The sequence below is a fragment of the Mytilus californianus genome, unplaced genomic scaffold (assembly GCF_021869535.1).
Source record: "Mytilus californianus isolate M0D057914Y unplaced genomic scaffold, xbMytCali1.0.p SCAF_4, whole genome shotgun sequence".
NCBI lineage: Eukaryota > Metazoa > Mollusca > Bivalvia > Mytilida > Mytilidae > Mytilus > Mytilus californianus.
The window spans coordinates 80,430,171-80,443,566 of NW_026262690.1; the positions used below are offsets into that span (position 1 = coordinate 80,430,171).

Sequence of the window (13,396 nt, forward strand, 5' to 3'; positions counted from 1 at the left end):
TTTTTTTAGAAAGATTTGCAATCTGCATAATATCAATTAAATCACCAGTAGCTTCATTAATTTACAACAACTGCAAGATATCCTTAAAAAAGAGTTCAAGGAAAGATGAAACAGGAAGCAGGAAAGCAGCAATACCAATCAAGCACAAAAGTATACCAGCAATTAAATAACGATTAAACAACTCAACAGAAACTTGTCAATAATAAAATGAACAAAAACAGCAAAATATTGTCACAACATTAGTATCAATTATTCATACTTACTTTGCTCGTTCTATTTTCTCTGTTTCAGACTGGTACTGATTCTCCAATTGTAAACTGAAAGATAAAACACCTGTGTTTACACCTGTCAAAGTAGATTGTCAGGTAGCTATTCTAATTATCTGTACAATATAAAAATCAATCAATGTTGTTCAATTATTACTAACAGTATGAGCCCATCAAATCCCAGCAGTTAGCAAATCCAATACAGTCCATTAAATATGTAAGGATTATTCAACAATGGTAATTATTAAACAATCATTGTTAACATGGATAAAAAGGTGCAAAAAACAAGCTTACTGCAAACTTCCTGATATACAAGAAAATCTCAACTTCCATGCAAAAACTACTGATACAACTAACGATTTCTTATTATGAAAAAGAGAACTACATATCATTGGTAACAAATTTAATATTGTCAACAAAAACAAAAATATCAGAAAGTTTTTTTTTTGCATATGTAAATAACTAAATTAAAAATGCAAGAAAAATGTACAAAATCAGAATAATGGTTCATATTTGCTTGTATTTCTTATCAGTTTTCAGATTCCAAATAACTTAAATGAAAACAGTTTTATTACAGTAATGTGATTTTCCTAGTATGATGAAGCAACATTGACTAACTTCTGACAATCCAGAGAAAAATAGAGAAAACATAAAAATCACCAAGATTTGTTCAATAAAAAATACCACATTTCCCCCTAAATGACGGAGAATAATAGTTACCTAAATATTTCTTTAAGTGGGCATAAGTAAAATTTTTGTCGGACCATGCTTGCAGAAATATTAGTAGACTGATTGATCAACTCTCCCTCCAGTGCCGATAAAAAAGAACCTTCCTTCCATATTTGTTTCCAAAAATGTTTAACATTGGAAAAAAATTTCAGACAGCAAATGCAAGTTAGGTAAAAGCAATATCTCTCATATAGGCCCATTGGCTAGTTCTGCTCTTAATTCACTCAACTTTCTAAACTTCATGACTAAGCCCTTTTCCTGGTTCTCTGATATTTAACAATAAATTGAGGACTAATATAATTACTGTGCAACTATAGTCTGTATTTTTCAAATGTAAAAAAAAACCCAAAACTACGGTAGCATGATGCTCACTCATAAAAACATAACAAAAATGCACTCATAAAAACATAACAAAATGCACACTTAAAAAGATAACAAAAGCCACAGGCTGTTCAAGAATTTAAGCATCAGCAACATTAAATGAAAAAAAAATATCAAACCATGATAGCTATTAGGCTTACAATTATAAACTATAGCTGTTGCACCTGAAGCAAGGGGAGTAACTCAAAAACATAATTAGGTAATAAATTTTAAACATGCACTAAAAAAATCCAAGACACTAGCAAAGATGTCTTTTCATGCTATATCAAATCTGTTGAAAAAAAAGAAATTTACTAGAAGCATTGCGAGCAAAGCTCACAAAATGATACACTACCGTCCCACATAAAGCAATGGCAAAGTTTATAGGATTTTCTTGGGAAAACACCAAAAATAACTCAGATAAAAATACAAAATAGAAGTGCACAATTGCATTATATGGTTAAGATTCTCAGAAAGTTCAAAGAATTGTGATCTCATTTAGTAGGATATGCAGATACAAAATGTGTACATCCCCAGATCAAGCAATGGCACAGGCTATGATTTGCTAAAAGAAACCCCAAAAATAATTGGATAAAAAATTAAATTAGAGGTGCACAACAGCATTATTTTGTGAAGATTCCAAGAATGGTCAATTAATTTCGGATTAGGGATTTATGAGATGCTGATAAAAATGTATTTTGTAGTGTGCACATATGACAAAGTCTATGTCATGCCAAAGTGATCCATCAAAATTTAGTGGGATGAAGAATTGAAATGGGAGGTGCAAAATTACAAAGTGTGTGTAAGATTCTGTAAAAGTTTCAGAAAATTCTGTCTAGCAGTTCAGGAGCAGATGTGGATAAAAAAGTGGTACAGAGACAAACAGACAATGAAAGAAGAGATGGAAATACCAATGGACTGACTGACCACATCGCTTTATACTGCCCACATCAGAAAGCAGGGGATGGGATGGGGTGTTAGTGTAATGACTCTATCAAAATAATTACATCAGATATAAATTACATTCAGGTTCTGACCAGACAATCTGATTGGTCTATTGCTTTAGAAATTAAACCATATGACCCAATAAGACCCACAGTTATTGGACATGCCCACATTTAATGGTACTTCTCTTTATCAATTTTTAAAAATCTTACCCTTTATACAAATATATTTTGTTAACAATTAACCTTGCGCACATATTTTGAAATAAGCAGTTTTGAAAATTAAATACATTCTTTTGTAGTTTTATTGGCATGTAAAAGTGACGACTGTGTATATTTAGACCTGCAATAAATACTTTCAGTTTGCTAAACTCAATCAAAAGCATACAAATAATGCTGATCATTAATGATAAATTATAATGCAATCTTCTTTTATTCATAAGGGATATTCTTGAAAAAATGTAAGGGAGTTGGAAAGCACTTTGTATAATACATGGGTGATAGGATTCAGAAAAGTTTTCTAAACACAAATACACTTTGATTTGGTTGCAGGTGTTGAAAATAAAGCTTTCCTACACCTCTTCCCCTACATTTTGTGTTGAATAGCCCTAAATAAATCAATAAACAAAGATTTAAATGTAATAAAAACAATACACATCAAATCATTCTTTTATTCATAGCCATTTAAAATTACTACATTTCATAACTACAACACAGAAACAATTTTTTTTACATATGGTATTTAACCTAAAATGCATGCATTCTTCATATATAACAATAAGCAGTTAAAATTACCTCCTACCAATGATATTTTTGGATTAGTATCCAGGGTATCAAAGTATATGAATATTACATGCTCTGATTTCAAATAAGCCATAAAACCATCTGATTAGTTTTGACAGATCTGATTTAATGTAGTTTTAGGACACACCATGATGTTGACAAGGATGGGTTAAGCTCTTTTCATGCACATGCTTAAAACTAAACAAAAAAATCTAACACCAAGGGTTATAACTAAAAGAAGCAAAACCCAGAAAGAGGCCAGATAAAAGAGTTGTCTGTCCTTACTTACCAGAATTCGGTGGAAGCATACAAACTATACAGAAAACAAAGTGCATGTTAAAATCCCCACAAAACATGCAAAACACCTTAAATAACTAATGATGTCAAATTCAACTTCAAATTTCCATTACTTTGAATCACATCAATAAACGTTTCCTGTTAATTTGAAGACTTTAATTCAAATTTAAAAAAATATATCTAAAATAAAAACAAATGACTGTAAAGTCTTTTTTAATTTTAACACTTTCATAATTGTATTAAAAATTACTGTGTTGAATTTTTTTTTATCATAGTAAAAAAAGCAATCTCATATCTTAAAAATATAAAGTCTATTTTAATTTTAACATTTTCATTATTGTATTAAAAATAACTGTTAATTTTTTTTTATCATAGTAAAAAAAGCAATCTTATATCTTAAAAATAGAAGTCAAAGATGACCTTTTCAAAAAGTTTGCACTAGAAAAAAAAATCTGACATCACAAGTTGAATTAAATGTTGAATTAAGGCCTAGGATAGCTGAAAAAAGACCTGGAAAAAGGATTTATCTTTCGTAATATAAGTCATGCTAAAGGATTGAGGGTTTCCCCATGCAATTTCTATCATAAAAACAGACATTCAAGAAAAATTCTATTATTATAATTTAAAAATGTTTTCTTATTTCATATGATGCTTCGGACATCACCATTAAAAATGCATAACTCCATAATATTGCTTACTAATCTTGTCTCTCTTTGTACATTAAACAAGCATGACATCTGTTACTTTATGTTTCAAAAACAGCATGAACTATGGAATGATTCAAACTTTTTTTTGTGTTATTCTATATTTTATCACCAATCACACTTTAGCAGATGATTCAGTTATCACTCAAATTTTAATAAAACCATATGTTAGTGCATATGGGAAAATGCCATGAATCAATATTTATGATAATTCATATATTAAAAGGAGTTTTCATAAATTGAGTAGTGATCTTCATTGTAAATATAAAAATATGTCATATATGCAAAATTATACAAAAATACAACTACATTGCTGAAGGCATATAAAATTTTGGAGTTATTTCATTCATGCTTTTTTTTTGGTTCCCCTACTTTCATATACTGTAAATTCAGAGAGTTTTAAATTGTTTTTCATAGTGCAAACAATTGCAATGGGATAAGTTTCGCTCACATTTTAATTTTGTTGTATTATTTTTATTGAGCCATTAATGTGAAATTTTAAAAGTATATCTTAGTAAATTTATGATTCACTATTTAACACTGTGATCAATGTTTCAGAAAACAATTGAAAATTTTGTTGAAATTTTGGACATAACATTTGACAAGGAGGATTTATGTCCCTTTAGTGTATATAAGGAGTGATGTTTTAGTGATGGCTTACCAGTGAGTTCTGTTGGCTGTAACAGTCCTATGTTGGTCAGTTTCCATGAAAGATGGACTTGGTTCATCTAATAAACACTCTTGAGACTACAAAAACAAACAAAAATTGCATTAATTTCTCAATTTTTTTATAATTCCATATGTTATATTGTGTGTTTGTTGTCGTTTAACGCCATTTTTAGACACTTTATCAGGACAGCTAGTTTCTATTGGTACATCTATCTTTGAACATTTGTAGAAAATACTTCACATACATGATATCGAAGCTAAGTTTCTTTTAAGCCCGACAAAAGGGGTACATTTTCATTGAAATTATATAATATCAAACTTCAACTTTCTTCCACTTATCTTTTTAATGTTAGTTATCAAGAAAATATAGTTTTTAATAGTTTATATTTAAAGATAAACAAAATCTCAGCTTAAAAAGATCTAAGGTTACAAGATAAAACCGCAAACTGTGGATTCATTTATTTTTTATTGGTACCAATTTTTTGTGGATTGAGGATATTTCATATTGTGGATTTGCTTAAGTCAGTTTACAGACCTATTTAAAATATGTACTTTGTCGAACATTTAAAATGTGTTTTACAAACACCCACAAAAATCCATGAAAATTGGTATACCGGGAAAGATAATAAAATCAAGACATGAAATGGCTGATACGACTTAAATATAAGTATAAAGTACTCACAGCTCTTCTTTCCCTGAGTACAGCTGCCTCTGCTGGGTTGTTAAACCTGAACATCTGACTCTTTCCAAGTATGACACTATCACCTGTAATTAATCATAAATATCTATGTTGGATATCTCTTTACTTAAAATATGTCAATGTGACTGCAACCCAATGACATAAACAAGAATGTGTCCATACTACACGGATGCCCCACTTGCACTATCATTTTCTATGTTCAGTGGACCGTAAAATTTGGGTCAAAACTCTAATTTGGCATTAAAATTAGAAAGATCATATCATAGGGAACATGTGTACTAAGTTTCAAGTTGATTGGACTTCAACTTCATCAAAAACTACCTTGACCAAAAACTTTAACGTGAAGGACAGACGGCTGAATGGACGTACGAACAAACGGACGCACAGACTAGAAAACATAATGCCCCTACTACTATTATAGGTGGGGCATAAAAATGAAAAAGACTTCTAGAGGCAAAATTGTAAATATGTCAAGCTCAAAATTGTCCAGTCCAGATTAGTTATAAGACTAGGGGGGGGGGGGGGGGGTTTAGGACCTTAATCGGGACTCCGGGATCGGGTGTTTTTAAGCTCGGGATTTCGGGATTGATCCTTTCGGGATCCGGGAATTCTTTTTTCGAATTTCGGGATTTGAATTTTTTTAAATTCGGGACCTCGGGATTCCATTTTTTAAGCCCGGGATTTCGGGATCAGGACCCCTCCTACCCCCCCTCAGACTACAAAAGATTTTTCATCGATAACTACTTATATAACAAAATAAATGGAGAATGTGTCCATGGGACACAGATGATGCCCCCACTTACATGTAACATTATAAAGAGACACAACTAGAGAACTTGTAAAAGTGATGCCACCCAAAATTGAGAACTTGATCTGTGTTTTATGGTAAAAAGCATTGTGTATAAGGCAAACTAAAGTTAGAGAATGGAAACCAATTTTGAGACATACTTACAGATGGACAAGAGTAACACTTAGCGGCGGGGGGCATAAAAATTTAACAAAAGAAGATATTCTGATATTGATGACAGAAAAGTAACTACTGAAAATGAAATAATGATACTATATTCTAATACTTGTATCAGAACAAAACCAATTACACAACAATTTAGCAATTAATTAAAACAGGTCAAGAATAAGGATTAAACAATGCAATCAACAAGCAAAAAAGCCTAGAAATGTCACGTCTCACCAAATCATATTACATATAATACTAGAGCGTAAAACCAAACACAAACTGTTCAATAACTATGGTTGAACATATCAGACTTTACTCTCTTCAAAATTGGGCACCTATACCAGGATACTAAATTTTCAAAATGTATTTCAGTAAATAATATAAAGAATATGTTACCTTGTTTAAGAAGAACTGGTGCTTTACAATCCAGTCCATTGACTGTACATTGAGAGCCTCTGTTTGGATACAATGTTACACTGCCATCTACATTCTTGATTAAACAGTGTTCTCTCTGAATCCCTGGACCACTCAGAACTGAAAAACAAATTGAAATATATTTTTTGTGACAAGTCATTCTTCTCTCTGTTTGCTTTTAACACTATAATACTTAAAATTCTATTTGTTTATAACAATAAAATATTTAAACTTCTACAGCTATCATAAAATGTTTCTGACAAATATCAAATAATGACATGAGATAAAAGGAAATACCAATTAAATTCAAATAAATTCAAAAATCAAATCAAACAAGAAATTTAATTTCAATATAAGGTTGAATTTTAGATAAATAATTGATCAATTGTATAATGTAACATGATATCAAATGGGAAAATTACAAGAAATCAATTCAACCCTCTCTTATTATTACATAAGGTAAGAAGTGATGCATTTGAACATACTGTTCATTCATTTAATTTTGTGGGTATCAATATTTGTGGATTAAGGAAAAATTGTATTTTCGTGATTTGATTTCGTTGTTTTACAAAAATCTGCATACCAGGCTATTGGAAATTTGTGCTTTGATGAACATTTAAATTCATGATTCACAACTAAATCCACAAAACTTGGTATCCCTAGAATAGTAATGCATCCACAGTACATAATATACTTTTATTTTAAATTGAAGGGCGGTGGTTATTTTTATATTTTAAATAATCAGTTACAATTTCATACATGGTGTGGTAAATTAAAAATTGCCTTTCAATTCCCATATAATACTTTTTGGAACAGCCCTAACATACACTTACATTCTACAAATTGTACATGGCCATAATTGAAAACAAGAAGGTTATTAAGATACATGTATTAGTTTTATCAGTTTATAGTTCAGTTGTTTTACTGACTTAAATCCTGATTTATCGTTTTAACATGCCTGATATCATGTACCCTTATATCGCTACAAATCATGTAATTATGCTATCCTATCAATTTTTTGTTTGGGTATCAGTGGCATATTGAAGATGCACAGCTCACCTAAGGTTAAGTTTCAACACACGCTATTTCAAAACTAGAGGCTCTCAGTATTTACTGATGCTTTGGAAATCATGTAAAATAAGGTTAAAATCATAATTAATAGTATTAGATATTAGATATTATAATGATATCTAAGATAATAACAAAAAACTGCAAAATTTTTGTAAAATTACTAACTCAGGGGCAGCACCCAACAACAGGTTGTCGGATTCGTCTGAAAATTTCAGGGCAGATAAATCTAAATCTGATGAACATTTTTGCCACCTGTCAGATTTGCTCTAAATGCTTTAGTTTCAGAGATATAAACCAAAAACTGCATTTTTCCCCTATGTTCTATTTTTAACCAAGTCGGCCATAATGGTTGGAAGGTGGGGTCATCGAAATTTTTTTAAACTAGATACCCTAATAATGATTATGGCCAAGTATGGTTAAATTTGTCTCAGTAGTTTCAGAGAAGAAGATTTTTGTAAAAGATTACAAAAAATTACAAAAAATTGTTAAAAATTGACTATTAAAGGGGTCGACTGACAATTTTGGTCATGACAACTTATTTGTAGATCTTACTTTGCTGAACATTATTGCTGTTTACAGTTTATCTCTATCTATAATAATATTCAAGATAATAACCAAAAACTGCAAAATTTCCTTAAAATTACCAATTCAGGGGCAGCAACCCAACAACAGGTTGTCAGATTTGTCTGAAAATTTAAGGGCAGATAGATCTTGACCTGATAATCAGTTTTACCCTACGTCAGATTTACTCTAAATGCTTGGTTTCAGAGATATAAGCCAAAATCTACATTTTACCCCTATGTTCTATTTTTAGCCATGGCGGCCATCTTGGTTGGTTGGCGGGGTCATCGGACACATTTTTTAAACTAGATACCCTAATGATGATTGTGGTCAAGTTTGGTTAAATTTGGCACAGTGGTTTCAGAGGAGAAGATTTTTGTAAAAAGCTAACGACGACGATGGGCCAGGTGAGCTAAAAAGATGGGACACATATTATACACTTGAAAATTCCCCCTCTTTCTTGAAATATTGCAAAATGAACTCAGAATATTTGTAACCTATGGTTACACATCTAGTTTTAAGTTTGTCAACATAGTTTTATTTATATAGTTTATCATATTACCTATATCCTGCTCTCTTTTGGCATCTTCTCTTCCAACCAGAGTCTTTCCTTCCTGCAGAAACAATAAAGAACATTGTATAGGCAGCATGTATAGGAAACTATATTATGAACATTGACAAATATTTTTAAACTAATAATTGTAATTGATTGATTGATTGCGGCTATTTAGCACCACTTTCAGCACACTTGGCTAAATCATGGTGAGCCAGGAGAGAACCACAACCTTCACAAGAATACAGACAATCCTAGTCACCTAATGCAACTTACAAAAGTGGGGTTTGAACTCACAACATTACTGTTGACAAGGATGTGAGTTTGACATTATTTTTTAAAAAAGCATTATTCTGACTCTATATTGCTGAAAATTTGTATGTTTCTTTATTTAATTACCACTGGAATGATTCCACAAAACCAGTTTCCCTAAGTACTGTTTAATACAAAATTTGGGCAGGCTTTTTACTTGAGAAGCATTTCAAACCAAAAATTACAAAAATTAGTGTAAAATGGGGATTCAGAAACCCGATCTCACAGAATTGAGAAAAAAAATAATTCTTGACCTAAATCCTAATTTATCATTTCAGTCAATGACATTTCAGTTTAAGTCAAGTCTGGCAAATATAACCATTTCCTGACCCTTGATCCACAAAATCCATAAAAATTAGTACTCCATGAAAAATAATGAGACTACAGTAATAATAATTCATGGGAATATCACATCTTTTAAAATAGAATATGGCATTAGTGGTCCTACCTTTAGATGGTAAATAATATGGCATTAGTGGTCCTACCTTTAGATGGTAAATAATATGGCATTAGTGGTCCTACCTTTAGATGGTAAATAATATGCCCTTTAGATGGTAAATCATATGCCATTAGTGGTCCTACCTTTAGATGGTAAATAATATGCCATAAGTGGTCCTACCTTTAGATGGTAAATAATATGCCATTAGTGGTCCTACCTTTAGATGGTAAATAATATGCCCTTTAGATGGTAAATCATATGCCATTAGTGGTCCTACCTTTAGATGGTAAATAATATGGCATTAGTGTTCCTACCTTTAGATGGTAAATAATATGGCATTAGTGGTCCTACCTTTAGATGGTAAATAATATGGCATTAATGGTCCTACCTTTAGATGGTAAATAATAACTCCAGTACTAAGGATGTCATTGTCCATCCCTATCAAGTGTGGCATTTGTGAATCTATCAACACTCCCATGGAGCTGGCTTTATTTAGCCCTCTAATACTCAGGTCAGATTCCTATAAAACAAACACTTTAATAACATTTTTTTATTATACAAAAACTTTCTTCAGACTATGGCATATTGGAAATTAACAACTTCTATATTAAAATTTTGTAAGTAATTTTTTCTTCATCAACTCATTAATTTTTTTTATGATAAAAATAAAAGTAACATGATTGCTTTTTCTACTCTTAAATCAACATGATCAATGTTTTAAGAAGACACTGAAGTAGAAACTTAATAACGTTTTGGAGGAAATAAGTTTGTTTAGTATAATCAAATATTACCTTGATGATTTCATGTGCCTCCATCCATTTATCCATCCAGGTTTGTGTCAATTTATTTGCCTAAAAATAGTACATTTGAAATGCATTTAAATACTTACTCTGGAAACAGGACATAATATAGTATGTCTGGGTTTCCTAAAATAAATGTTTTTATAAAAATGGCAAGTTCCATTGAAAGACAAGAGGACTTGAATGATTAAAAGTATAATTTCCATTAAAGATTAATATAACTAAGAAGTGTGTAAAGTTTTAAGCAATAATCATAAATCTTTTTTGAGATACGGCGCAACATGTGAAAACCCCCCCTTTTTTACAAAAAACTCAATAACTCTAAAATAAAATCTTGAATCATCACCAAAAAGTATACAGATCTTTAGATTAATATAACTAAGAAGTGTGTAAAGTTTTAAGCAATAATCATAAATTGTTTTTGAGATACGGCGCGACATGTGAAAACCCCTCTTTTTTTTAACAAAAAACTCAACTCTAAAAACAAAATTTTGAATCATCACCAAAAAGTATACAGATCTTTAGATTAATATAACTAAGGTGTGTGTAAAGTTATAAGCAAAAATCATAAATCTTTTTTGAGATACGGTGCGACATGTGAAAACCCCCCCTTTTTTTTACAAAAAACTCAATAACTCTAAGATAAAATTTTGAATCATCACCAAAAAGTATACAGATCTTTAGATTAATATAACTAAGAAGTGTGTAAAGTTTTAAGTAATAATCATAAATCGTTTTTGAGATACGGCGCGACATGTGAAAAAAACACACTCCTGTTTTAGTTACAAAGTCCTGTAACTCAAAAAGTTTTAAACTTATTTTCACTAAAAAGTATACAGATCGTTTGACCATCATAAGAAACAACTATGTTAAGTTTCATGAAATTTGGATAAGTTGTTCTCAAGTTACGGTGCGACATGTTTACGCTGGACAGCTGGACGCCGGACATTTGTATACCATAATACGTCCCGTCAAAATTTTGACGGGCATATAAAAATTGGACCATTCCTAAAATTGTAAAGGTCCATCTGACCTTTTGGATAATTTTCTGAAAGATCAGTTGGAAAATCAAAACGGTCAAGAACTCATACATACTGTATGTATATCAACATCTGAAAAAATTCATTAACCTTCAAATAAGGAATTGCTTATTTTTGTGGTGACAATCTGATAATTATCTTAAATGAGTGTCAGAATACCTGATAATTTTTAGTCATCTACTGCTTACTGTTAATCTTGTTTTTCAATATTCATATCATTTATGATTCTTTGTCTAATATAAACTTACCCTGTCTTCTTGAATCTGAAGTTGTTGTTCAAGAGCTTGTCCTGAATCTTGAATTGGAAGCATACTTTCTCCCTGAAAATTATTGGTTGGAAAACTGAATTATCTCCCTTGAGACTATATTATACAACTAAATGCAATTGAAAATTGAATTAATTTTTAATATTAAATATTTTTTATATGGATGTCATGAAACAATTAATCTTATAACAACAAAAATGGAAATATAAGAAAAATTACTCAGAAAAGCATGAAATTAATTATTTATCTTGATGCTTTTTCTTAAAACTTGATCTGCAAAAAACTAATGATTTATTTCATATATATTTAAAATTTTACTTAAAGTCATATACACACTTAGTTTACATAAAATTATATGCAGTAAAAATCTTGAAAATATGCCTATTAATGATATATCAAATATTTTTTTTACAAATGCTGCCAAGATGTAAAATTTTCTCAAGTGACTCTGTTACCTCTCGTTGCAACTTTTGAAATGGTACAACATACATCACATCACTGGTTGGATAAAACCCCTGTAATACAAAAATCTACATCTAGCCACAAACATGCATAAGCTCTATGAATAATCTAGCTTGTATTAGGTCTACTGATAGAAAACTTAAGTTCATGTTATTGACATTTGTCTTTCATTTAGCATCTTATTGGTAGGCTAACATTTCTAATTTGCAATCAAATTAGGAGAAAACTGTATTGATATTTGCGACAGTAAAATAAAGTTTTTACAAAGGCCAAGCTTAAAAAACAATACAGTTATCTTCATTCTTATGCCTCATATTAAAATATAATTCCATTTTAGTAAATATTTTGGCTTAAAATGCAATAAATGCAAAAGTCTGTGAAACTGTTACATAGTCTTTGGCATCTAAACAATGTGATGTCAAAGGTATACTCCCAATGCCTAGTATAAACTCTACACATATTTATACTATTTTGTACGCTTATGAATGGTTTAAATATTGACAAAAAGTAGATTTTGAGATTTTTTTGTTTATTTTTTGTGAAATTACATACTGAAAAAATTAGGCTTTCAAAATGGTGGCTCTCCTTAGTTACAGACTGGTAGAATGTGGAATCTAACCCTTCAAAATATTTGTCAACTTCCAATGAAAATTATAGTTCAAAACGAATTGCATTAAAATTGCTGTTTATCAAGTAAAGAACTGTGGTCAATATCTGGGTTGAATAATTCAAAGCATTTATTATTGTCACACATATATCATGTTTTGTAGTCATTAAATAAAACTGTGAAAAAATTGGTGAATTTGTGCATACCAAGGCATACCATAGCAGATGTGGCAAAAGAAGTCATCCATAACATATTTTTTGCAAAGGAAATATGAAAATGATTTGCAATCTTTATTTCTAATACTGTAATGATATCTTTATCTTGCAAGATATATATATATGTATAGACAGGCAATCAAGACACTATATCATAGCATCTATAACACTGATCTATGTAGTGTAGACAATGAAGCAGACAAGACACTCTACCCATCCTAAATATGGTGACACCTTTTACATTAGCGA

General features: G+C 30.5%; 1 protein-coding gene across 3 annotated transcripts in view; it reads right to left on the minus strand.

Annotated features, from left to right (window-relative positions):
• Positions 1-13,396, minus strand: part of LOC127738640 (uncharacterized) — an 85,094-nt gene that overhangs the window by 31,414 nt on the left and 40,284 nt on the right. Inside the window, exons 15-24 of one of the 3 annotated variants that reach the window (XM_052249959.1) lie at positions 12,319-12,378; positions 11,846-11,917; positions 10,549-10,608; positions 10,146-10,277; positions 9,016-9,067; positions 6,804-6,941; positions 5,435-5,517; positions 4,745-4,830; positions 3,372-3,395; positions 264-317 (exon numbers count right to left, since the gene is read on the minus strand). In XM_052249959.1, the coding sequence (XP_052105919.1) occupies positions 264-317; positions 3,372-3,395; positions 4,745-4,830; positions 5,435-5,517; positions 6,804-6,941; positions 9,016-9,067; positions 10,146-10,277; positions 10,549-10,608; positions 11,846-11,917; positions 12,319-12,378 (761 nt within the window). The remainder of the gene's footprint in view (positions 1-263; positions 318-3,371; positions 3,396-4,744; positions 4,831-5,434; positions 5,518-6,803; positions 6,942-9,015; positions 9,068-10,145; positions 10,278-10,548; positions 10,609-11,845; positions 11,918-12,318; positions 12,379-13,396) is intronic. The other 2 variants (XM_052249961.1, XM_052249960.1) reach the window with 2 other exon arrangements.